The 25,464-nt window shown below is 42.9% G+C and overlaps 1 protein-coding gene across 2 annotated transcripts in view; it reads right to left on the bottom strand.

Moving 5' to 3' along the window:
- Positions 1-1,709: 1,709 nt before the first annotated feature.
- pde11a (phosphodiesterase 11a) overlaps positions 1,710-25,464 on the bottom strand; it is a 160,359-nt gene continuing 136,604 nt past the window's right edge. For both annotated transcript variants that reach the window (XM_078403998.1, XM_078403999.1), the window contains exons 16-20: positions 24,305-24,382; positions 22,873-22,936; positions 20,411-20,485; positions 10,214-10,297; positions 1,710-3,559 (exon numbers count right to left, since the gene is read on the bottom strand). In XM_078403998.1, the coding sequence (XP_078260124.1) occupies positions 3,416-3,559; positions 10,214-10,297; positions 20,411-20,485; positions 22,873-22,936; positions 24,305-24,382 (445 nt within the window). In that variant the 3' untranslated portion in view covers positions 1,710-3,415. The remainder of the gene's footprint in view (positions 3,560-10,213; positions 10,298-20,410; positions 20,486-22,872; positions 22,937-24,304; positions 24,383-25,464) is intronic.

A 25,464-nucleotide genomic window follows, 5' to 3' on the forward strand; every position in this document is an offset into this window, starting at 1 on the left:
CCTGGGATGGGCGGGACTGTCATGAGGAAAGATTGAAAAGACTAGGTTTGTATTCACTGGAGTTTAGAAGGATGAGAGGGGATCTTATAGAGACATATAAAATTATAAAAGGACTGGACAAGCTAGATGCAGGAAAAATGTTCCCAATGTTGGGGGAGTCCAGAACCAGGGGCCACAGTCTTAGAATAAAGGGGGGGCCATTTGAAACTGAGGTGAGAAGGAACTTTTTCACCCAGAGTTGTGAATTTGTGGAATTCTCTGCCACAGAGGGCAGTGGAGGCCAAATCACTGGATGGATTTAAGAGAGAGTTAGATAGAGCTCTAGGGACTAATGGAATTAAGAGATATGGGGAGAAGGCAGGCACGGGTTACTGATTGTGGATGATCAGCCATGATCACAATGAATGGCGTTGCTGGCTCGAAGGGCCGAATGGCTTCCTCCTACACCTATTTTCTATGTTTCTCTGTTTCTATGTTTCTATTGCAGCTGCTAAAATTTGTGCCATCAGTGGCTGTTATTGAATTGATGTGTAACAAAAAAGTTAAATCAAAGGGAGCAAAACAATTCAAACATGGCTTGTATGCATTCTAATTTAACTAAATTATAAATGTAATTAGAACTCAAGGTTAAAATGTAAATGTGCTTAATTCTATTGGACTCTTAACTCTTGATGGTGAGTGGGCAGCCAGGGAAAAGGATGTTTCTTCCTTCACAAGGACGAAGAAAGTGAGTGGGTTAAAGATTATAAAAGGTTTGCTCTGTCTATTTCAACCCGTCTAAAGTAGCTGCTGGTGGTTTAATATAAGGACAAAAAAAGAGGCAAAGTACTGGAGTAATTCAGCAGTTCTGGCAGCACCTCTGGAGAATATGGGCAGGTGACGTTTCAGGTCAGGACCCTTTTTGTCCCAACCCGAAATGTCACCTATCCATGTTCTCCAGAGATGCTTTGTGACCCACTGAGTTACTCCAGCACTTTGTGTATTTTTTTGTAAATCAGCATCTGCAGCTCCTTCTTAACTCCTTCTGTACAGTTTGTACATTCTACCTGTGGCTGCGTGGGTTTTCACCAGGAGCTCCAGTTTCATCCCACACTCTAAAAATGTACAGGAGAAGGTTAATTGGCTTTTGTAAATTGTAAATTAACCCTAGTGTGCAGGATAGAGCTAATTAATGTACGAGGTGATTGCTGTTTGGCGGGGACTCAGTGGGCCAAAGGGCACTATATCTCCAAAGTCCAAAACAATCCTCTTTCAGGACCATGTACACCGTGTTTCAATAATTCAAATGTCTGTGTTTTCCCTGGGAAAAATAAAGGTGGAATTATATTAAAGGCACAAAGCCACAAGATCAAAACCTTTCATCGATCTGGTTCTGAAAACACCAACAGTGAAGATTGTAATACTTGTTCCCTCCACCAGGTGCCAGTATTGCAACAGATTGACCTGCATTCCGGTTCAAAAGAGCTGGGCATAAATAAACAGCAGGAACACACAAAAAAAATCATGATCCCTACCCTATAGCATGCAGAATTTTGGATGAATGATTACTTAGCATTATTTTGCTGATGACGTAGTTGTGATACTGGGCCAATTCTGCACAAGAATCATTGCAAAAGTTACCAACCACTCGAGCTTTGTTCACAGAGACTGGTTTTCTACAGGTTGAAATTTAATCAAATGGGAGTTAATTTAGAAGTAAATGAGGCTAGGATAAAAAATAAATTAACCAACACAATTTCTTTTGGGTTACATATCAATGTTACTTTTTTCTTTTACAAAAGACAATGGCAGAATTCTAACATTAATCCCTTGATCACTGATTATACAGAGTTATGCAAATGTGTAAGTAATGGACATTCCAGTGGATTTGAAAGATCTGGAGATGTTTCTTCTCAAGTTGTGCTGTTCTTTCATTTATACAACCACGGATAACATCACAAACCAAATTGATCATAAAAGGAACAAAATTAAAACAGATGAGATTAAAACAATACCGCAGAAAGGTAAGAGTTTTAAGACATCTGGAAATGGGGCCTGTGGTGCAGGAGGGGGAGAAGAGTTAAATATATATTTGGATATTGAATTCATATTTGTTAGGCTAGCAGCATGGACATTGTTTGAACTTCCACTACAAATAGACAATGGGATGAAATTATGAGTTACTGTGTTAAATATCATCACAGGTCAACTGCCGAAATTGGCTCATGCTCAGTGCGAATGTGACACAATTCAAGTCGTGTTCAAAAGGAATCTGATTGGGGTTTATGACTTGTGACATAGGAATGGTGAACTATCTTCCAGAAAGCTGTGGGCCTGCTCCCATGCTGCTCCAGTGAAATGAAGGATAGTAGAGGGGCAGGAGGTAAGTAATGTGCCCACACTGCAAAAACAATTGCCCAAGGTAACTGCCACACAAAAATAAAAGACTCTTGTGATCATCTTCCAATTGTTCTTCCACATCTAACAGTTAAGGAGGCGAAATGCATGCAATATTTGTTAAATCAGGCACGATAACCTTTGACCAGTTACGTTTCTCTGCTTCATGGTTGCCCATCGACCTCTCGTTGCTGAATCTCATCTTGCAGTGATGAATGTTTCTTTCACTGTAGTTTGAATTTTTCATGCTGACAAAATCCCATGCCACCCTTTGCCTTGTAACATATGTACACATTTGTTTTGCATTGCCTTAACATGCAATCTGTTCAACATCCAACAACATCCAACAGTATTTTTAAAAATGACCTTGCTCACAGCAAAAAGTAATGCCTTTGCAGTAAAGCAGTGCTTCCATTGTAACCAGTGCAATGCCATCTGTCAATGGCTACTTTGAAGGGGATCCTGACTCTGTGAATCAATTTAGGACAACTTCAATGCAGAGGACTGATTTCAAGCATCCTCACATAAGAAGAGCTAAGGAGAAACATTTTTCTATGAATAGACGATAAACAAAACCGCTCGTACATTTCAGCAGTGGAGAGAGAGAAATAAAGCAGAGAACAATTGATTCATAACATGGGTCTGGCAGACAAACGATGCACAGAAAATTCCAGTTCTCAGTCCTGATGTTTAAATAATTGATGTTCCTTAAACCTGCTTCTGGTGTCTGTTTTTTTTCCTGCAGAAGACAGCAAGCCCTTTGCAATCAGTAGCGCTGGGATAGTCTGTCTGCTGCTAAATTGCCTCCGTGAGCTTCTTAGCAGCTTTTCCGACGCAAGCTTACAGCAGAATAGTTGCAATGTACTCGTTGTTTTCACTCTTGGTTTTGAGCAGTGGGGTTTTGCTACATGCAGGAACTCAATAGAGATCTCAGCACAGCCACATATCTTGGTAAAGCACAACTGGAGATTGTCCTAATCCAGTTGAGTACGAGCCATGTTTAGCTGGTCATCCATCCTTGGAGATGACCCGTGGAGCCTTAACTGCTGTCGGTCATGCTCTTGCTGTGGCTGGGGTTGTCTCTGCTCCCTTGTCTCCTTTGGTGCATCTCTTGCCACTTGCACCTATTCCTGATAATCCCATTTAGCATTGGCTTCAGCCTTGGGTTGACTTGCACCAGAGCCTGGGAATCAATGGAGAAAAAGGCTGTAAATGCTTCTTGTTGAGAATTCTACCACAGTGAGAATCAGAACTGCTAATTTTAATGGGACATAAAGTTTCTCTCCTCTGTTATGTGTTTTTTGGAGCCTTGCTTTCAAATTTGTAGCTAGAAAATTTATAAAATTTGAAGGAAAATGAACCGAATTAACATAATTTGTCCTATGTTTAAATTTGATTTGATTGGAAGATCCATTTAGATGACATAAATATACATCAAATATATTTTCAAGTTTCTCTAAATATTCATCACCAGATAAGACTATGCCAATATATACCAGGATTCTCTCAATATTCATAACCAGATATCACTGTACCTATACTAATTTAAATGTGTGACAAATGATTTTGGGTGCAAGATAAATTTTCAGCTGATCGAAAATAATCCAGTGGCTCAATCCAATGTTAGATTCTTGTTGGCATGATAACTTTCTAGAAGCAAGGGACATCAAAGGGAAGGGGAAGAGTGTGGGAACATCATTAAGAGCTGGCTAGTACTGAAGGGACAGCAGGCTTGAAGGGCTGAATGGCCTGCTGCCACTCGTGTTCATTATGTTTTTACATGTTGCCATCCAAAATGCTTCTTCACAGTTTGTAATATGACAGGAGGCACCCACATCTTGCAAAATCCTTTACACTCCGTGAAATATAGATTGTATTAAAGTAAACCACACACCACTCCAGTGTCCAAGTCAACTCTTGCGACCACAATATAATTCCTTGACATCTGCCAATGTTACCAAATTAGTCCCATTATTTTGAATAAAGTTAAAATTAATGGTCTGATGTTTACTGCTATCAGTAAATATTGATAGAGTTCATTCCTTGTGTCATTAGAACAAGAGAGAACAGTATAACACAAGGATGGGTCCTTCTGCCCGCAATGTTTGTGCCTAACAATGATGCCAAGTTAAAGTGATCTTATCTGCCTGCACGTGATCCATAACCCTCCACTCCCTGCACTTTCAAAACAAAACATCATTGTAATGGAGATACAAGGAAGTGCAGATGCTGGAATCTTGAGCAAAACACAAAGTGCTGGAGTAACTCAGCCTGTCAGGAGGGAAAATAATCCAATCCCATCTGGAGGGAACGGATCGGTGATGTCTCAGTACCCTAAAAAGCCATCTGCCCTTTCCCTCTGCAGATATTGCCTGACATTGTTTCAGACATTGTAATGGCGCTCTTTGTGAACATGTACAGTTTGTCTCTTCCACAGATTATATGGGACACATTCATTCATCTAAAATTTCCCAGCTTTAAGAAACAGTTTGTATTTTGTTTAAGATTTAGTAGGCCCACTTATTCCTTATTACATTGATCTCTGGAGTATTGAGCTTTCTCTAAAAAAAATTACCCATGGGAAGAAGGCTGTCTCCAACACTTGCCAGAACTTCCCACACAGACCCGCTTAGAGAACTTGGAGTCATTGAGTCATACAACATGGAAACAGGCCTAACTTGTCCACACCAACCAACATGTCCCATCTACACGAGTCTCGCCTGCCTGCATTTGGCCCATATCCTAAACGTGTCCTATCCATGTACCTGTCTAAATGTTTCTTAAATGTTGCGCTAGTTCCTGCCTCATCGACCTCCTCCGGCAGCTCGTTCCATACACCCACCACCCTTTGCGTGAAAAAGTTACCCCATAGCTTCCTATTAAATCTTTCCCCCCTCTACTTAAACCTATGCCCTCTGGGTCTCGATTTCCCTACTCTGGGCAAGAGACTATGTGCGTCTACCCGATCTATTCCGCTCATGATTTTGTAGAGTCCTAGCCTGCTCAACCTTGGAAGAAGGTCGCTGCACTTGGATAATTAGGTAGAAGAAATATGAACATTCGCTGGTTCAGTTGACTGAAGACAGAACAAGTTAAGACAAATTCAGTCAGCTGCAGATCAGATGAATAGTGTTAAAACTTCATTAGACCTAACGCTCTAAGCTTATGGTACAGCAATCATGTGTTTCACATTCAGATCCAACCCCTGCAGCTCAATGCACATGTTACAACTCCAATTTATCTTAGACACAAGTAACTGCAGATGCTGGCTTACAAAAATAGGCGCAAGGTGCTGGAGTAACTATAGAGTGGCACAGTGGTGCAGCTGGTAGAGCTGCTGCCTCACAGCGCCAGAGACCCGGGTTCAATCCTGATTTTAGGTGCTGTCTGTGTGGAGTTTGCACGTTCTCTCTGTGACCATGTGTGTTTCCTCCAGGTGCTCTGGTTTCCTCTCACAACCCAAAGATGTAGGAGGAGAACTTCCTCAAAGTAAACATACCTTGAGGAGATTTCACAGTGAAGCGGACAAAATGTGTAGGAAGGAACTGCGGATGCTGGTTTACACTGAAGATAAGTCCGCTTAAATAAGGCGCTGAATAACTCAGCGGGACGGGAGAGTAGTTCTCTTCCTCCGATGAGAATTCGTCAACACCCTCTCTTGTTGCTCCCCCTCAGTGATTCCTCGTTGTCACCTTCCCTCAGCTAACAATGATCCAATCTACATTTTCCTTGATCTTATCCCCTTTGACCTCTTTCCTCACCTTACCCATATCTCTCGGCTCCCTCTCCGCTGACTCTCGCTGAAGAAGGGCCTCGACCCAAAATGTCACCCATTCCATCTATCCAGAGACACTGCCTGTCCCACTGAATTACTCCAGCATTTTTAGGCAATACATAGTCATATTTAGATTTAATGATTTAATTAAATATGAAATTAACAAAAATCTACATCTATAGCAAAAGACTCTGAATGTATGCAGGAGTGTGTTGTTTTTTATTAAAATATTAAACTCAACTGGAAATATAATGTTGATGTCTTTTGAGGTATACCATAAAAAATAGTGGCAATCTATACACTTTTGTTCACACTAAAAAGTACAGCCATGGATGTGAATGAAGATATGTTTGCAGTTAAATCTGAGGAGGACACACTGTACATTAACACAGGAAGTACAGGGGCACAACGGTAATGCTGCTGCCTCACTGCAGCAGAGACCCCGGTACTGACTGCGTGGAGTTTGCATGTTCTCTCTATAACTGCCTGTGTTTCCCCCAGGTACTACGATTTTCTCCCACATCCCAAAGATGTGCGGGTTTACAACTAGTATGAACGGGCGATCAATGGTTGGCGTGGACTCGGTGGGCAGAAGGGCCTGTTTCCATGCTGTATCTCTAAATTGAAAGGCTCCGTTCTCAAAAAGAAAGTACATATCTACCTGGCGAATTCTATGTTGTAGCTCTGTATTGTTGTAATTAAGTAAAAATGAGTTGTTAGTTTAGTAATAGCTGTTTACTTCAGAATGAACGGATTCTAGGATATTGCTCAATGGGGGTTAGGCACCATTTCTGTTGAACATGGATATGTGACGTTTCGGGTTGAGACCCTTCTTCAGACCCTTAATCTTGGATAATCTTCCCTTTTGGAGAAACAAGGAATTGCAGATGCTGGTTCACAAAAGAGATACAAAGTGCTGGAGTAACTCAGCGGGTCGGGCAGCATCTCTTGAGAACATGGGTAACCTCTTTTTTAAAAAAGAAATAAGAAGTGTAGGAAATATTCATAAAATAACATTGAACAGTCCAGAAAATCTGTGGAATATTAGAGTTTGATTGTATGTTTGTGTCTCAGTATCATCCTGAGTGAAATATTTGACTTATTCGATTCATAGGAAGGCAGATCATTTACAAATCAATCAACCAACATGACAGAACATAGTAATATTTAAATAATATTTTCAGATTGTGGGCTAGGCTATTTAGGAATGAACTGGGAAGATTTATTTTTCACATGGGGGCAGTGAATCTTTGAAATCCTCTATCCTGGTGGGCTGGGGAATCTCAGTCATTGAATTTATTCAAAAACTAAGACTTTATGTAGCACAATCACCAGAAATAATTATATCTGTTAAAAAGTCTGTCTCTGATCTTCCTGCAGACTAATACTCCATCCAAATGTGAATGCTGCCAACAAAATATTCAAGTGAGATTTCGAAGCCTGAAGACATATTCACAGACATTTAAGCCAATACTTCCTTCCTTTGAAAAACATATTAGCTTAAATGTCTGTAAAAACTGAACGTCCTCTTTGAAATTGAATCTTCTGACAGTATCAGTACATCTTGAGAGACATGGAATGAACAATAAATGGCCTGCAGTCGAAGGTAATTCCGCTCCAGATTGCCCAAAGTACAAACCCTGTTTGGTTCAATAATAACAATCATGACTGAAGGTTTGTCAACTTGTTCACTGCGTTAGCAGCCTAGTACTGTGGTCCTGGCTCACATGAATAATTGGACTGTTACGGTTCAGGTTGTCAGCGCTGCATTGAAATAGCAAGAGAGTGCACTGCTCTCAAAGTCCTACCATTTATTAACTGTTGGTCACAAACGTATTGGAGTGTACGTAGAACTAATTACTTTGCTAGCTGCAAGCCAAACATTTCATGTGGGGCGATCAATTCTTCCCTTGCTGAACTGTGCAGTTGAGAGCTGGCATTTGGCAAACGCCCTTCTCACAGAGATATAACGCGTGGTAAGGAGAAAATTTTAAATGAATAAATGAAATCATAGCTAGAAACGCCATCCTCTCTTTTCTTTATTTAATTGTGTTCAGAACTTCAACTTAAAAATGATTAGGTTCTAAAGTGGAGATTTCACTATGCCTAAAGTATCAATAAAGTGTAAGCATTAAAGATAGACACAAAGTGCTGTCGTGACTCAGCGGGTCAGGCAGAATCTCTGGAGAATAAAGATAGGTACAGTAACACAGTAGGTCAGGTAGCATCTCTGGAGAAAAGGGTGTGGGTGGTGTTTCAGTCTGAAGAAGGGTCCCGGCCCGAAACGTCACCAATCCTTTTTTTCCAGCGATGCTGCCTGACCCGCTGATTACTCCAGCACTTTGTGTCTATCTTTGCCATAAACCAGCATCTGCAGTTCTTTGTTTCTACAAATGAAAGAATTGTTTGGTTATCTTGAAATCTTTGAAGGTAAAACATGTATAACTTGGACAAAATATTTATTACTGAGCAAACAGGCAGTTGATTTGTATGTTTAATTTCATGTAGAAATTAGATATCACCTACAGATTTCAATTAAGGGCGGCACAGTGGCACACTGGTAAAGTTGCTGCCTTACAGCGCCAGAGACCCATGTTCAATCCTGTGCCGTCTGTACGGAGTTGGTACAGTCTCCCATGACCGCGTGGGTTTTCCCCGGGTGCTCCGGTTTCCTCCCAAGAAGTTAATTGCCTTTGGTAAAAATTGTTAATTGTCCCTAGTGTGTAGGATTGTGTTAGTGTACGGGGTGATCACTGGTCGGTGTGGACTCGGTGGGCCAAAGGGGCTGTTTCCGCGCCGTGTCTATAAACTAAATGAAATAAAATGAACAGCTTAGTTGTTGCCATGGAATCCTAGAATGTAAGGGACATTTGTACCTGCTACATTATAATCTTAAAAGGGAAATTGTGCTTGCATGCAGCTTGCTGGGCGTGTGCTAATGGTGTCAGTTATCATTCTGTGCACATTTGATGTCAGTGCTGTAGGTCTTGGACATGCATACATAGTGAGGACATTCTGTTGCCTGGAGAGCAGAGCAGGCCCTAATTAGGAAGGAGGTTTGCTCCAGACCTCGGGCACAGTTGGAGAGTCTGGCACTGCACTCACCCATCTCTGCCTCATGTCCTCTCAGGTGCTGCCCTTGATGGCTCCAATCCTTGTTACAATTGTCTGTCAGAGATGTGCAGTGACTGCTTTCATCTTCAAGTCACAGCTTGAAGGTAACGCTGCCACTGAGGTTGCCACGCTCTGAGCTTTAGAACCTGTGTCTGATTTATGCTTGGTTCCATGCAACAGTACAGTTTCTGATAACATTTCATGGGTTCACATAAGCGTAAAATATTCAATGAGCCAATGCAATTGGGCATTGAAATAATGCATAATATTAGGGGCGGCACGGTGGCGAACTGGTAGAGCCGCTGCTCCACAGTGCCAGAGACCCGGGTTCGATCCTGACCTCGGGTGCTGTCTGTGTGGAGTTTGCACCTTCTCCATTGCGACCACATGGGTTTCCTCTGGGTGCTCCAGTTTCCTCCAACATCCCAAAGACATGCAGGTTGGCAGATTAAATGGCTTCTGTAAATTGCCCCCCTGTAAATTGTAGATTAAATGGCTTCTGTAAATTATCCCCCAGTGTGTAGGGAGTGAATGAGAAAGTGGGATAACACGGAACTATTGTGAAGGGATGGTAGATGGTCAGTGTGGGCCGAAGGGCCTGTTTCCATGCTGTATCTCTAAACTAATTATGCACAGGGGACTTCGGGCTTTTGTTTTGTTTTGAACTATATTATTTATTGATCTATTTACCATTTTTTGTCTATGTACTATGTAATCTATTGAATACTGTGTTTACACATCTGTCATGCTGCTGCATGTAAGAATTTTGTTGTTCCCTTTGTTCCGATGCACATGACATTTAGACACTCTTGACTCTTGACTATGCATTCTGTGGATTATCCATGCAAGAAAATTGTTGCCTATTGACCCCACCCCTAAAGAATGGGCAGCCCCATGCACTACTGCTTGAGTATACACTTGCGAGCCAGAGAAGATCCAACATGTTACCTCATAAAGGGGGACACAGATCCCATCGATCCATTCCAGCTGTAGTCCTGGAAGTTCACCTTTCCTGTTTCGATCAAAGATGGCCTGGAAACAATAACTGAGAATTACTGATTGTCTGCTGAAATTAGTATGTCAGAGAAATACATCGAAAGTTAACGAAACAGATCGTGTGTGGCACGGTGGCGCAACGGTAGAGTTGCTGCCTTCCAGTGCCAGAGACCCGGGTTCGATCCTGACTATGGGTGCTGTCTGTACGGAGCTTATACATTCTCCCCATGACTACGTGGGTTTTCCCCAGGTGCTCCAGTTTCCTCCCACATTCCAAAGACGTATAAGTTTGTGGGTTAATTTGACTTAGGTAAAAACAAAATTGTAAATTGTCCCTGTTGTGTAGGGTAGTACTAGTGTGTACAGGGATCGCTGGTCAGTACGGGCTCGGTGGGCTGAAGGGCCTGTTTCTGCACTGTATCTATAAACTAAACTAAACTAAAATAAAGATACCTGAGTGCAGATATCTTTTTTTAAAAGTTTATTGTCACGTGTAGGGAGGTACAGTGAAAAACATTTTGTTGCGTGCTAACCAGTCAGGGGAAAGATTGTACATGACTACAATTGATCTGTTCACAGTGTACAGATACAGGATAAAGGGAATAACGTTTAGTGCAAGAAAGTCCAGTAAAGTCCAATTAAAGATAGTCCACGGGTCTCCAATTCATTATTCTTTAGATAGATCTTAAGACAATAAGACATTGGAACAGAATTAGGCCATTCGGCCAATCAAGTCTGCTCTGCCATTCAATCATGGCTGATCTATATTTCCCTCTCACCCCCATTCTCCCACCCTCTCCTCACAATCTTTGATGCCCTTACTAATCAAGAACCTATCAAATTCCGTCTAAAAGTATCCAATGACTTGGCCTTCACAGATGACTGTGGCAATTAATTCCAAAGATGCACCACACCTCTGGCTAAAGAAATTCCTCCTCATCTCCATTCTAAAGGCATGTCCTTTTATCCCGAGGCTGTGCCCTCTGATAGTAGTCACTCCGGAACCATCCTCTCCACATCCACTCTATCCAGCCCTATCATTAATCGGTAAGTTTCAATGAGATCCCCTCTCATCCTTCTAAACTCCAGCAAGTACAGGCCCAGAGCCGTGAAATGCTCATCCCAATTGGGCTAACCCAATCATCCCTGGGATCATTTTCGTAAGCCTCCTCTGGACCTTCTCCAATGCCAGCTCATCCTTCCTCAGGCGTGGGGCTTCAAGACGGCTCACAATGCTGCAAATGCAGTCTGTCCACAGCAGGCCACGTGGAGATCATTGGCATTTGGTTACTCAGGGAATAGAGGGATATGGGAAGACAGAATGGGAGGATGGATACCTTTGTTCTGTTTTCCAAATATTAAACAAGGAATCAGCAGATCTAATGGCCAGAGTTTAAAATGAAAATGCCATCTGGTGCTGATGGCAATATAGACATTCCTGCAGTTTCAGCATTGAATCGGGAAACTGCATTGAAAACATTCGTAGAGCAAAGAGCTGCAGATGCTGGTCAATACACAAAAGGACACAGAGTGCTGGAGTAACTCAGCAGGTCAGGCAGCATCTCTGGAGAACATGGATAGATGGTGTTTGGGGTGGTGACCTTCCTTCCCACTGTGTGGGGGAGGAGAACGCTGGAAAAGGGGAGAGACAGGACAAAGAGTAGCAGGTAATAGGTCGACACAGGCAAGAGGGGGTTGACAGGAAGGTGGTTGGAATAAAGGCCAGAGATAAGAACAGTAGGTTTGAGACAGGTTTTGAAGCGTTGCATATTGTAAAGCCAAGTAGCGTGGGGTGCGGGGTGTGGGTTAGTAGAAGGGGCATAATTGTGCTGTTTATTTTGCAGTTCAAGTGTTCTGATAAAATGTCATGAGTAATCATGAGCGTAAAACTTTCATCGAGCCAATGCAATTGGGCAGTATAATAATATACAATATTCTTCAATTAAAATAAAGATACATCTAAGATTGGTAACCTGGCCAAGTTTTAGCAATTCAGCTGAACAGAGATACAAATATTAAAATATCACTTTGATGTCCACTGACTGAGTGAATATAAATAAAAATGACTTTAAAAATCTATAATGAAGCGTTCAGTTTCATTGCTGTGCACCCATCGGTTTCTTAGTAAATTACATTTTTAATATTACAGAAACATTTTAAATGTGCCTACTGTGACTGTACACCTAAAGATAAATGCTGAAATAACAGTCTATGGAGTGTAGAAACCTCAGTCTAGTGAATTAAATCTTAAACCAACCTAAAAGATTAAATGTAAAAGCACTAAGGTAAGTGTTTTTTCTCATAACTACCCCATGTTTAAAATTCCGCTGTCTTCTGTACTGGTTCAGTTGATTGTGCTGGAATTGCAATTATAAGAAAATAAATTCCACGGTCTCAGTATTAGTTTAAGCAAAACTTGCCTGGAAGTTTTTTTAAACAATTTACTGATGACTTGTAGGAGAAGGTAGGAGGTACGATTAGTAAGATTGCAGATAATGTGAGAGTTGGCAGTGTTGTGTATCAAGAGCAAGGTTCTCTAAAGCTGCATTGGTATCTAGATCAGTGGGGAAGTTGGGCAGAGTATTGACAGATGGAGTTTAATCCTGACCAGTGATGGCACGGTGGCTCAACGGCAGAGCTACTGCCTTCCAGCGCCAGAGATGCGGGTTCAATCCTGGCTATGGGTGCTTGTCTGCACAGATTTTGTACGTTCTCTCCGTGACCTGCGTGGGTTTTCTCAGAGTTCTCCGTTTTCCTCCCACACTCCAAACACGTACAGGTTTGTAGGTTCATTGGCTTGGTGTAAAGGTAAAATTGTCCTTATTGTGTGTAGGGTAGTGTTAATGTGCGGACTCGGTAGGCTGAAGGGCCTGTTTCCACGTTGTATCTTTAAAACAGTGCAAGCTGATGCACTTTGGGAGGTCAAGTAATGGAGTACATCTACAGTAAATGGTAGGGTGCTAAGGAGTGCAGATGAACAGAGGGAGCTGGGGTTCATGTCCATAGTTCCCTGAAAGTGGTAATATGGGTCGATAAGTAACAGAAGAAAAATGGCATGCTTGCCTTCACAAGGGGCATGGAATATAAAAGTTGAGCCATTCTGTTGTAAATATACAGAACACTGGTTAGACTGCACTTGGAGTATTGTGTGTAGTTCTGGTCACCACACTACAGGAAGGCCATGATTGTACTACAGTAAGTGCTGAGGAAATTCACCAGGGCGTTGAGTATGACTGGAGGAACTCAGTGGGTCAGGCAGCATCTGGGGAAGTAATGGAGATATAGCTTTTCGGGTCGGCTCCCTCGCTCAGATTTGAAGAAGGCTTGCAACCCAAAACGTCACCTGTCCATTCTGTCTCCAAATGCTGCCTGACCCACTGAGTTCCTCCAGCACTTTTCTGCTTAATTTAGGATAAGTTTATTTTAGTTTATTATTGTCACAGGTACTGAGGTACAGTGAAAGAAATGTGTTTGCATGCTGTCCAGTCACAGAAAAGGCTATGATTACAATCAAGACATCCACACTGCAGAAGCGTCCACGTCGCGGGGCTGGAAACTGGAAGTGTCCTGAGCTAATTCTGCTACCACCATCTTCTATTGTACAAGTGATGGCTCCCACTGATTGTCGCCGGAAGCTTGCGCCCTTTTCAGGACGGATGATGACGGTGATGTAACATTTGAAACAAGGATGATGGACACGAAAGAAGAAAGCGACCAGGATGTTACCCAGAGTGGAGGATTTTAGTTATGGATAGAGAATGAATATCTGTGCTTGTTTTCCCAGACCCTCTGAGTTACTGCAGCACATTGTGCCTTTTCTTTGCGTTAGTTGTAAACTGACAACACAATGTCTTCCCAAATTCTGATATTCCTGGGTCCCTAAGAGTCCAGCCTTGCTGGCTCGACAAGCCTGACTCACAGACCACCGCTCAGTATACAACTGGCATCAAAGGTAGTCACGACAAGCCCACACGTTTCCAGAAGATGAACTTGGCGGTTTGAAGAAATTCTTCAAAGCAGTCGCTGAAAATTGATGAATGACACTAAACACAGAACCTTCGCACTCAAAGAGAGAAGAAACTATTGAAGTTTGGCTCGCTCTGCGCAGCAAGCTGGTGATTAAGAGAATAACAACAAACAAATCTGTGGTAGTCTGTAGCATGGAAAGAATGCTGATAACCAGAGAATTTAAGCACACAGGATAACATGGTCTTCAATCCAAAATGAAGCAAATTACAAATACATGAGGACTGAGAAGCAATGGTGCATTGGGAAACAACATTAAATATGACCGTAAAAGAGTGATTGCGAGCAAGTCAGGAACTATTACAAAATTTGCAAGTCATATATAAATTTCTTTTGTAAGGCAAAAATACACAATGGATAGCTGTGGCCATCAAATAGATTTAAAGATGGTATTAGTTTAGTTGTCACGTGTACAGAGGTAGTGAAAAGCTTTAGTTTGCATGCTATCCAGTCAAAGAAAAGACTATATATGATTACAATTAAGCTGTCCACAGTGCATGGATAAAGATAAAGGGTACAACATTGAGAGTCATAGAATCATACAGCACGGCAACAGGCCCTTCGGCCCAATTTGCCCACGCTGACCAACATGCCCCATCTACACGAGTCCCACCTGCCTGCGTTTGGCCTGTATCCCTCTAAACCTGTCCTATCCATGTATTTGTCCGAATGATTATTAAACGTCGTTATAGTACCTGCCTCAAATACTTCCTCCGGAAGCTCATTCCATATACCTATCATGCTATGTGTAAAACAATTACCCCTCAGGTTCCTATTAACCCTCCCCCCTCACCTTAAACCTATATCCTCTGGTTCTTAATTCGCTTACTCTGGGTAAACTGTGTTTACCTTATCTATTCCTCTCGTGTTCTTATACACTTCTATAAGATATCCCCTCATTCTCCCTGCACCCACATGCTCCAGGTGCTCTGGTTTACTCCTCAGGTTCCTATTAAATCTTTCCCCCCTCACGTTAAACCCATGTCCTCTGGTTCTCGATTCCCCCACTCTGGGTAAAACACTATGCCAAAAGGCCCAATCTATACCTCTATGATTTTTTACATCTCTATAAGATCACCCCTCACCCTCCTGCACTCCAAGGAATAAAGTCCTAGCCTGCTCAAGAAGCCCCCTACCTCTCAGGCCCTCAAGTCCTGGCAACATCCTCGTAAATCAAAGTGCTGGAATAACTCAAAGGGTCAGGTAGCATCTCTGAAGAAAAAGGATGGGTGACGTTTCGGGTCAGGACCCTTCTTCGGGGGAGGGAACTGGAGGTAAGAAAAGGCCAGAACAAAGCAGAGCTAGCAACAGATGACCAGGAAGAGTGGAGCTCATAAAGGCCCATTGATGGCTGGGGAAGAGATGATAACATAGGGATATAAGGATGTGAACAGTGGAACTAGCAGGACGTCTAGGATGGGGGAGGGGAGAGAGGGAATGCAACAGTCATTTGGTTTAACAATTCTTTGTGGCTCAATGCCAAATTTTGTGTGGTAACATTTTCGTGAAATATGGATAGGTGACATTTCAGGCTGGAACTCCTCTTCAGACTGTCTGGAGAAGGGCCCCAACCCGAAACGGTGTTTATCTATGTTCTCCAGAGATGCTGCCTGACCCGTTGAGTTACTACAGCATTTTGTGTCCATCTTTGGCATAAACTAGCATCTTAAGTTTCTTGTTATTACTCCTGTGAAATACCTTGGGACATTTTGCTATGTTCAAATGATACAGAAATGCAAATATGGGTTTAATGTTTGTTAGAGATTAATTTTATGAGATTTGTAATTTCTGTAATTCATTCCACCAGTACCCCATCTAGCCCAACAGGTGCACTCCCTAAGAATGAGGCCATTAGTTGAATTAATTTTTAAAATACTCTCTTTGGCCAAATGCCAACCATGTAATGTGGTTTCATTGATCAAGGGAACATGAACAACATTCACAGTTGTTTCGGAAGCTGGTATGTTTTGACGATTTTATTTCTTTTTTTCTTTGAGATTTTTTTTTTAGTAAATGTATTTTTCCCTTCAGGGCAAGTGTTGTAATGTTTCATCTTTTCGCAGGGTAGCCCTAAATTGGATACTGGCGTTTCGGGTAGGCACAGTGGCGCAGTGTTAGAGCTGCCGTCTCACTGCGTCAGAGACCCGGGTTTGATCCTGACCACGGGTGCTGTCGGTACAGAGTTTGTACGTTCGCCCCGTGACCGCGTGGGTTTTCTCCAGGTGCTCAGGTTTCCTCTCACAGTCCAAAGGCGTGCAGGATGGTAGGTTAGTTGGCGTCTATAAACTGTCCCAAATTTATAAGATAGAACTAGTGTGAATGGGTGATCAATGGTCGGCGTGAACTCAGAAGGACGGAAGGCCCTGTTTCCATACTGTATCTCTAAACTAAACTAAACTATGCAATAGAACCCTTGAATCATATTATATGTAGGAATGAAGTTCACTTGACAAATGTATTCCAATTCCTTTGGGATGTAATCCAGCAGGAGAGATTAAATCGAGGTAGTATAAAATGTTGGAAGTTCAGCACACTTGGCTGTGGTCGTGGAGGCTGTGGACACAAGTTAATGGATATTTTTAAGGCGGAAATTGAGAGTTTCCTGATTAGTTTGGGTGTCAGAGGTTATGGGGAGAAGGCAGGAGAATGGGATTGAGAGGGAAAGATAGATCAGCCATGATTGAATGGTGGAGTAGACTTGATGGGCCGAATTGCTTCAATCTGCTGCTAGAACCTATGAACTTAGGACTTTGGTGTCAGACTAGCAGATTTTTTGCAATATTGGAAGTTATTCCTGTTAATATTCCAACACACTTTTAATTCACCTCTGTGTTTACACAGTTATAATAATACCTTTTCCAGTGAGACTAAGTTTAAATGGAATTGGGGAACTGGGGCCACAGTGTTTGAATGGGAGAGAAGGAACTGGGGCCACAGTGTGCGATTGGGAATTGGGGACCCTGTGTGAATGGGTGGGAACAGGGACTGCGGTTGTGAATAGGAACTGGGGCCCTGGTGAGTGAGTGGGAGCTGGGGTCCTGGTGAGTGAGTGGGAGCTGGGGCCCTGGTGAGTGAGTGGGAGCTGGGTCCCTGGTGAGTGAGTGGGAGCTGGGGCCCTGGTGAGTGAGTGGGAGCTGGGTCCCTGGTGAGTGAGTGGGAGCTGGGGCCCTGGTGGGAGAGTGGGCTGGGGCCATACTTTGTCACTGGGTGGGAACAGGGGCTGAAGTGTGTGAATGGGAGAGTGGGAACTGGAGCACAAAGGGTCAAATGTCAATCCATTGGCATTTCTGAACAGTGGGATAGCGGATTATCAGAGCTTCACTGTATTTGGGTTTCCAGAAGGAATTTACCCAGATGTCATATGAAAGGATACTAAATAAAATGTAGGGCTTTTATATTATATGAAATCTAGTAGCATTGATTTTGGATTAGTTATGTTCAATGTTCTACCTGCTCCACACTTCCACATGCAGTGAATAAATGCACCACTGAATGATACATTGAGCCATTAGCTTTTATGGCTCTCTGTGAAATTTCCATTTCTAGAGAAGTGGCACCTTGCTTCAGCAAAATAAATCATTGCACAAAAACAAATCTTCCTCAGAGCAGCTCCATACTTGGGTCTAAACATTGCTCGAGATTTTGACCCCTTTGGCTTGCTGCTCAATGACAGTGGCAGAAACAAGGAACTGCAGGTGCTGGTTTACAAAAAAAGACACAGTGTGCAGGAGTAATTCAGCAGGTTCAGATAGCATCCCATGTAAACATGGATAGGTGACGTTTTGGGTCTGATTGATTAATTGTGGTGGGGGGAGGAAGAAAGCTGGAAGAGAGGCGGGGCAGGATAAAGTATAGTAAGTGATAGGTGGATACAGCGGGGGGGGGGGGGGGGGGGAGGGAATAATTGATGCAGGTAAGAGGCCTTTTGACTCCTCCATTGCCAGAGTGAGGACATATGCAAACTGGAGGAAAAGCATCTTATATTTTGCTTGGATAAATGGTACAAGCATAGAATTTTCCAATTTTAGGTAACTAACCTAAACTAATAAAATGGGTGGGTGTACTGAGGGACTAGCATTTCAAGCACAATCATTCAGCAATGACGAATCACTCAGGAAACGCTATGTGAGTTCATTTTAAGCCACTGTACCAAATGACCTTCTCAGAGGTATACAATGGGACAAAATTGATTAAGTATTTGCACCAGAAGCACAGTATTTCACTGCTGGATTCAATCTATGCGGTTCATGTTCCTGTGAAACCCATTATTTTTCACTAATACTCTGTCACTGAATCATATTGCTTTAAATCCCCTGAAAAAAGGGGCAAGATGGAGAAGATATTTTATCTGATCGTGCACCTTCCTTCATATTTCTCTGCATCTTGTAGGAACTGTTCTCTTGGTGGCCATAATATAATTATACAAGCAGGGGATAAGGACCATGCAACAATAATGGAGTTTGCAGGAGAGCTATGAGCAATCTGGCATAATATCTGAAGAAAACAAAAGCATGAGATGAATTGATCGGTTAGACACACAGAGTCTCTCGACCAGAGTAGGGGAGTTAAGAACCAGAGGACATAGGTTTAAGGTTAGGAGGGAAAGATTTAATAGGAACCTGAGGAGTGAGTTTTTCACACAATGGGTGGTGAGTGTATGGACTGAACTGCCGGAGGAGGTAGTTGAGGTAGGTACTATCGCAACATTTAAGAAACATTTATTCAGGTACATGAAAAGAATAGGTTTAGAGGGATATGGGCCACTGGGACTAGTGTAGATGGGACATGTTAGCCGGTGTGGGCAAGTTGGGCCGAAGGGCCTGTTTCTACACTGTATGACTCTATGACTCAAATATAACAGCCGCATATGAAGCTATTTCACGTTCTGCTTCAGTGCAGAATAGTGTATAGTTCTGGTCTTCTACAAGGAAGGACATAGGAGGCAGTGCCATGAAGGTTCACTGCTGGGATGGGGGAGTTGATTTACGAGGAAGGATTAAGCAAATTGAGTCCATATTATTTGAAGCTTAGAAGAATGAGACATTTAAAGTCATGAGGAAACAAGACAGGACAATTGCTTTGAGAATGTGATGGGAATGGTTTCAGGATAAGAGATTGACCACTTGAGACTGAGGTGAGGAGAGATTTCTCAGGATTGTGAATCTTTAGAATTGCCTGCTCCACAGAAGGACATTGTACATTGTATTCAAGGCCGAGAGAGGTTTATGGACTGCAGAGGTGCGGAGGGCTATGGATATTGCAAAAATAGAGTCAAGGCCAAAGATTAGATCAGCCAACGATTATGATTGAATCAGCGAATGGGTTTGAGGAGCTGTGATGCCTCCTCATGCTCCTACTTTTAATGAACGTCAGAATAATGTGCACTAGGCGTTGTCAATAATCTTACACAATTAACAGCTAAAATGACAAGCCGAGTTTCAATTTCCCATTCCTATTCTCGTTCCCATCTCCATCCCGACCTTTCTACGCTGGGCCTCCTCCACTGTCAGAGACCACACGCAAATTGGAGGAACAGCACCTCATATTTCACTTGGGCAGCTTACAACCCAAAGATATGAACGTTGATTTCTCTCATTTCAAGTAACCCCTGCATTCGCTCTCTTCCTCCTTCTACATCCAACTTTATAAATATGCTTGGGTGTTATTCAATTCTACAAATTTTCTCTTTGCAACTTTGCGGTACATAAAAGTTATTTTCCATGAAAATATATACAATGCGACACACCATGGAAAGAAATATGATGTACAAAAAAATGTCCATAATGCATTTTGTCCTTTTGATTAATGCAACATCACCTGATAAAATATTTTCCAGGATAATTGGAAGCATAGCTGCACTACAACTCTGTTAAATATGAAACACTGGTTTTAGTATTTACTTCATCCATATGGAACAATTCTTTGTACACACGGCACAAATGGTTGAAAATAAATGAAGCACAAAGGACAAAAATTTAAACTGTTGCAGAATATTCCCTCGTTTGTGGTTCTGTATTTTGCAATAGGTTAGGAAAGCACATAACTTTTCAATAATTGATAACAATGTTTTGAACATTAGGCTGTGTAACAGATTATACATACAAGCAGAAAGCTGGTACTTACTGAGGGGGTGAGTTTCAGCTCTGACCTTTCCCTGTCTCCTTGTTCAAAGAATTCACTCGTCACCAGTTCAGCAACCTGCAAGATGATCACAGATTTCTCAAAGAGAAAATATTTTCTTTGAATGCTTTACATTTTTATTTTACATTTGATTCTACATTTTTGGACCCTACCTAGTTTCTATATTATACATAACTTAGAACACTGTACATTCATAATAATTGGCTAAAATTCTAACACATCCATTCATTCATGAGATATGTGTGCTTTGTAAGGCCCAGCATCTACTGCACAGGACTGATTACCTATCGGTAGAAGGTGATATGCAGCCCTCTTGAACAAATCTGGTTCATGAGATGAAAGTACTCCCTCCACTTTGTTTCATTAGAGGACTTCCAGCATTTAGATCCAGAGATAATGAAGATACGTTCATGTATTTCCAACTTGGGAGAGTGCGGGAGGTGGTGATGTCCCCATATCCTGGAAGTCATGCGTTTTGGAGATACTGTCATTGGAAATGTCTTGAAAATGTACTAAAGTGCATGTAGGTAGTGAACAGTACAGCACCATGCGGTAATGATGGAGACGGTAAACAACATGTCAATGGCTTGCTTTGTTCTGGATTGTGCTAACCATGTTGGAGCTGCCCTCTCCAGGAGTGAAGAGTTCCTCATGTCTTTGACTTGTGCCTGAGCAACAGTGGAAAGGCTCTGGAGAGTCAGGTAGGCCATTCACTCTGGATTAGCTTTACTTTAGACATTAGAGATACAGTGTGGAAACACGCCCTTAGGCCCACCGAGTCCACACCGACCAACAATCCTCTCATACTCTAGCATTATCCTATACACTAGGGACAATTTACAATATTACCGAAGCCAATTAACCTACAAACCTATACGTCTTTGGAGTGTAGGAGGAAACCACAGCACCTGGAAAAAAAATGCGATCACAGGGAGAACGTGCAAAGTCCGGACAGACAAGCACCGGTAGTCAGGATTGAACCTGGGTGTCTCGCGCTGTAAGGCAGCAACTCTACCGCTGATATCAGATAGAGTGTGGAGAGGATGTTCCACCAGTGGGAGAGTCTAGGACCAGAGGGCACAGCCTCAGAATACAAGACGTACCTTTAGAATGATGATGAAGAAGAATTTCTTCAGCCCGATTGTGGTGAATCTGTGGAATTCATTGCCACAGACAGGTGTGGAGGCCAAGCCATTGGGTAATTTTAAAGTGGAGTTTGATAGGTTCTTGATTTGTAAGGTAGTCAAATGTTACAGGGAGAAGGCAAGGGTTGAGAGGGAAAAATAGATCAGTCATGGTCAAAGGGCAGAACTGACCCCGATAGGCTGAAAAGCCTAATTCTGCTCCTGCGTCTTATAATCTTATGTTGAATGACGGAACAAGATGAAGGAAACAAAGTGGCTTCCTCACGTTCCTCTTTTCTCATCTTCCCATGTGTTGCCTGCCATGTAACACCTTACACACAGTGGCTCTAACGTCTGTGACCTTTACACCAGATGCAGTGAGCCACAAGTGGGAGACACAAAATGCTGGGGTAACACAGCGGGTCAGGCAGCATCTCTGGAGAAAAGGAATAGGTGACATTTTAGGTCGGAACTCTTCTTCACAAGGGGTGACGAGGTCACAGTCACTGATCGGCCTCTGGTCACATGTGCTGTTCGAGGTCTTTTCACTGAATTCAAAATTTCAAAAATATAGAAAACAAATTGGACCAAAAACTGTTAAAAACAAATTTCTGAATGAAAACATGAAATTGCTATCAATTAGGGCGGCTCGATGGAGACCCGGGGGTCGGTCCTGACCACGGCTGCTGACAGTATGTACGTTCGATCTGTGACCGCATGAGAGGAATGCTCCGGTTTCCTCCCACATTCCAAAGACGTGTAGATTAATTGGCTTTGGTAAAAATTGTTAAAAAATTGTAAATTGTTGCTAGTGTGTAGGATAGTGCTGGTGTGTACGAGATGATCACTGGTCGGCATGGACTCGGTGGGTCGAAGGGTATGTTTCTGCACTGTATCTCTAAAGTCTCAAGTAAATAAAGGAAAGAGGAAAATATATCTTAAAAGGGAAATTAAACCCTTGCCTTTTCTGTGAGGTTCAGTGTGGTTGTTGCAGTGATTGAGACTGTGCTAGAAACCGCCACAGCAGTGGTGGGGTCCGCCACGGATTACCCTGCATGCTGCAGCTAACTGGTAGTTCTCTCTGGAAGGTCATGCACCAGTGCATCCTCGTCCACAATTTATCAAATCCCTTACAGGAGGAGCCAGTCTACCGTGCAAGGCAGATTCCTGACTGCAAATTGCTGTCAATCTTCACATGGTTTACAAATGCTCTCTAAGTTCACATTTTATGCTCTAAATAATAAAAATGTGTCTAGGTTATATGGTTTGCAGTTAAGAGGTAATTCAGAGTAAAAGCCCATGTATATGTAAGGCACTAACCTGTCGCGATATCTCCCATGGCTTAGTTACTGCCCCCAGGTCACAGGCAGTCATCAGCATTGACCTACAATGACAATTCACATTTTCATTAGCAGGCACCTATGTCACTGCACATCAGTGTGGAACTTTGTCCAGACGACTAATACATCCTGATGTATTTTTAAATGATTCGCAGTGTTTGTTTGTGCACTGCAGCATGCATGTATATAAATTAATTTATTTTTGCAGTAACTTTAAAGTAGGAGTAATTGGCTTATACCCACCCCCCCCCCCCCCCACCCCCCCTCTCTCCCATGATAATAATACGTGAGCATTGAGGTGGGCTAATTCCTAATCCCCTTCCTCATCCACTCACTGCAGAGCAAGCAGCGTGTCAAGTTGGTGCTGTCTGATCTTGCAAATTAGTGCAGCGTGCTGCCAATGTTCCCTGTGCTGTGTTTGAGAGCCAGTTGGTCAAACCATCTGCATATCAACCTCCCCCACCTCACACATATCAATCTATTACCTTCCAGACTTTGACCTGTTCCTCTCTCTTCCAGGTTTCTTCCCTCCACTCCCCCCCCCCCCCCCCCCCTCTTCCCACCAATACAATCAGTCTGAAGAAGAGTCTCAACCCGAAACAGCACCTGTCCATGATCTTCAGAGATGCTGCCTGACCCGTTGAATTACTCCAGCACTTTGTGGGGGTTTTTTCAGCAATCCATCATGGTTTTATTTGCTCTTGGCAGGAGCAGTGTTTGAAAACTGGAGGCTGGTGTTATAACTGGGTGGCATCCTGGTGTAATAAACTCCCTGAAGATAGACACAAAATGCTGGAGTAACTCAGCAGGACAAGCAGCTCCTGGAGGGAAGGAATTGGTGATGTTTCAGGTCGAGATTCTTCTTCAGACTGAGAGTGAGGGGGAGGGGGAGACATAGAGATATGGAAGGGTAGGGTGGGAAAGGGGACAATGTTCAAGGAAATATAGAATGGTTCATTGCTAGCTATGGGGAAGATGACAACGAGGCATACAATCAGTAATATTTAATCAGGAGGATAATAGAACTAGTCGGAAAATTAGGATGGGGAGAAGGGAAAGCAAGGGTTGGTGAAAGTTAGAGAAATCAATTCTCATACCGCTGGGTTGTAAGCTAGCCAAGCAAAATATGAGGTGTTGTTCCTCCAATTTGCGTTGGACCTCATTCTGACAATAAACTCCCAGGTCTTGCTGCCATCAATTATGGGTGGGTGCGTACAAACCCCTTTAACAAGACGGTATAGGCTGCACTTGTCTAAAATGTGTCTGTTCATCCTAAACCCTGAGAGCATTCGACCGTAAAGCACTTAAAGAAAAGATGCTGCATAAGCCCATTTTATGCCACATGACATGGAATTTAAGTTCATATGTCATTTCACTATCTTGTTTGACAAGCATTAGATACAAATCCTGACCTGAGCATTTCTCGTTGGTCCTTTATGTGCCAGTTGTATTCTCCCGAATTCACAAGTTCAAAAAATTTTGTTCTTCGCCTGGGAACAAAATAAATATTTTAGATTATTAAGTTAGAATATTAAACATAGAACAGTACAGCACAGGGAAGGGCCCTTCAGCCCACAATGGTTATGCTGAACATGATTCCAAGTTAAACAGCTCATCTGCCTGCACATGATCCATATCCCTCTATTCCCAGCACTTCCATGTGCTTATCTAAAAGCCTCTTAAACACCACTATCATACAGTGTCTGTCTCCACCACTATCCTTGGCCCCCGACCAATCTCTGTGTAAATGATATCGCCACAAATAATCAACATAAAATTGAAACAAAACTTCTCATCAAGACTGAACAGCGTTTGATGGTAAAAATCCACCCGCCAGATACAAAGCAGGAGAGGGTTAAATTTGGTTGTATCCGATTCAAATCTGATATTGTGTCTCTTTCTAATCCAGTTTGGGGAGGTCGTGTGTTTGTTCCCAGTTGACTGAAGTTAATTGGTGCTTTTTGTCAATGCGTCTTGATCCAGGAAGTAAATGATACAATACGATACGATAAAACCTTATTCATCCCCAGAGGGAAATTGGTCTGCCTACAGTCACAACACTCAAGGTACACTTGAAATTAAAAGTGAAAACAAAAAGAAATAGATAAGCGACGGTAGGCTGCCGTAGGCTGCCGTGTGCACAGCGCCTTCACCGGAACAAATGAACAAACAAACGCAGACTTATCCCCTGGGCAGAGGATTCTAACTTGGAGTAGCACCCCCCACACTGGGTCCCCATTGTTCTTCCCCTCCCCCTCACGCTCATCGACCGCGAGGCCCCACCGCCCACCAAGGCTCCCATTGCTGCCGTGGCCCATGTTGCCGCTGAGGCTCCCGCCACCGCTGAGTCTTCTGCTGCCGCCGCCGAGTCTCCTATCACCGCCACAACTGAGGCTCCTTTTGCCCAGACAGGCCTCACCGCCCGGCTTCACCGCAGTCCCCAGGGAGGCCTGTGGGGCGAGTCGGGCCTACCGAGGCGCATTCCGGTCTTCGGATCATCGTTCTGGTTGGCGGCAGCGTGGCTGTTCGGTGGGTGGATCGGTCCCGCGACTCCCGCCACGCTCACGGATCC

The sequence above is a fragment of the Rhinoraja longicauda genome, chromosome 8 (assembly GCF_053455715.1).
Source record: "Rhinoraja longicauda isolate Sanriku21f chromosome 8, sRhiLon1.1, whole genome shotgun sequence".
Classification (NCBI taxonomy): domain Eukaryota; kingdom Metazoa; phylum Chordata; class Chondrichthyes; order Rajiformes; family Arhynchobatidae; genus Rhinoraja; species Rhinoraja longicauda.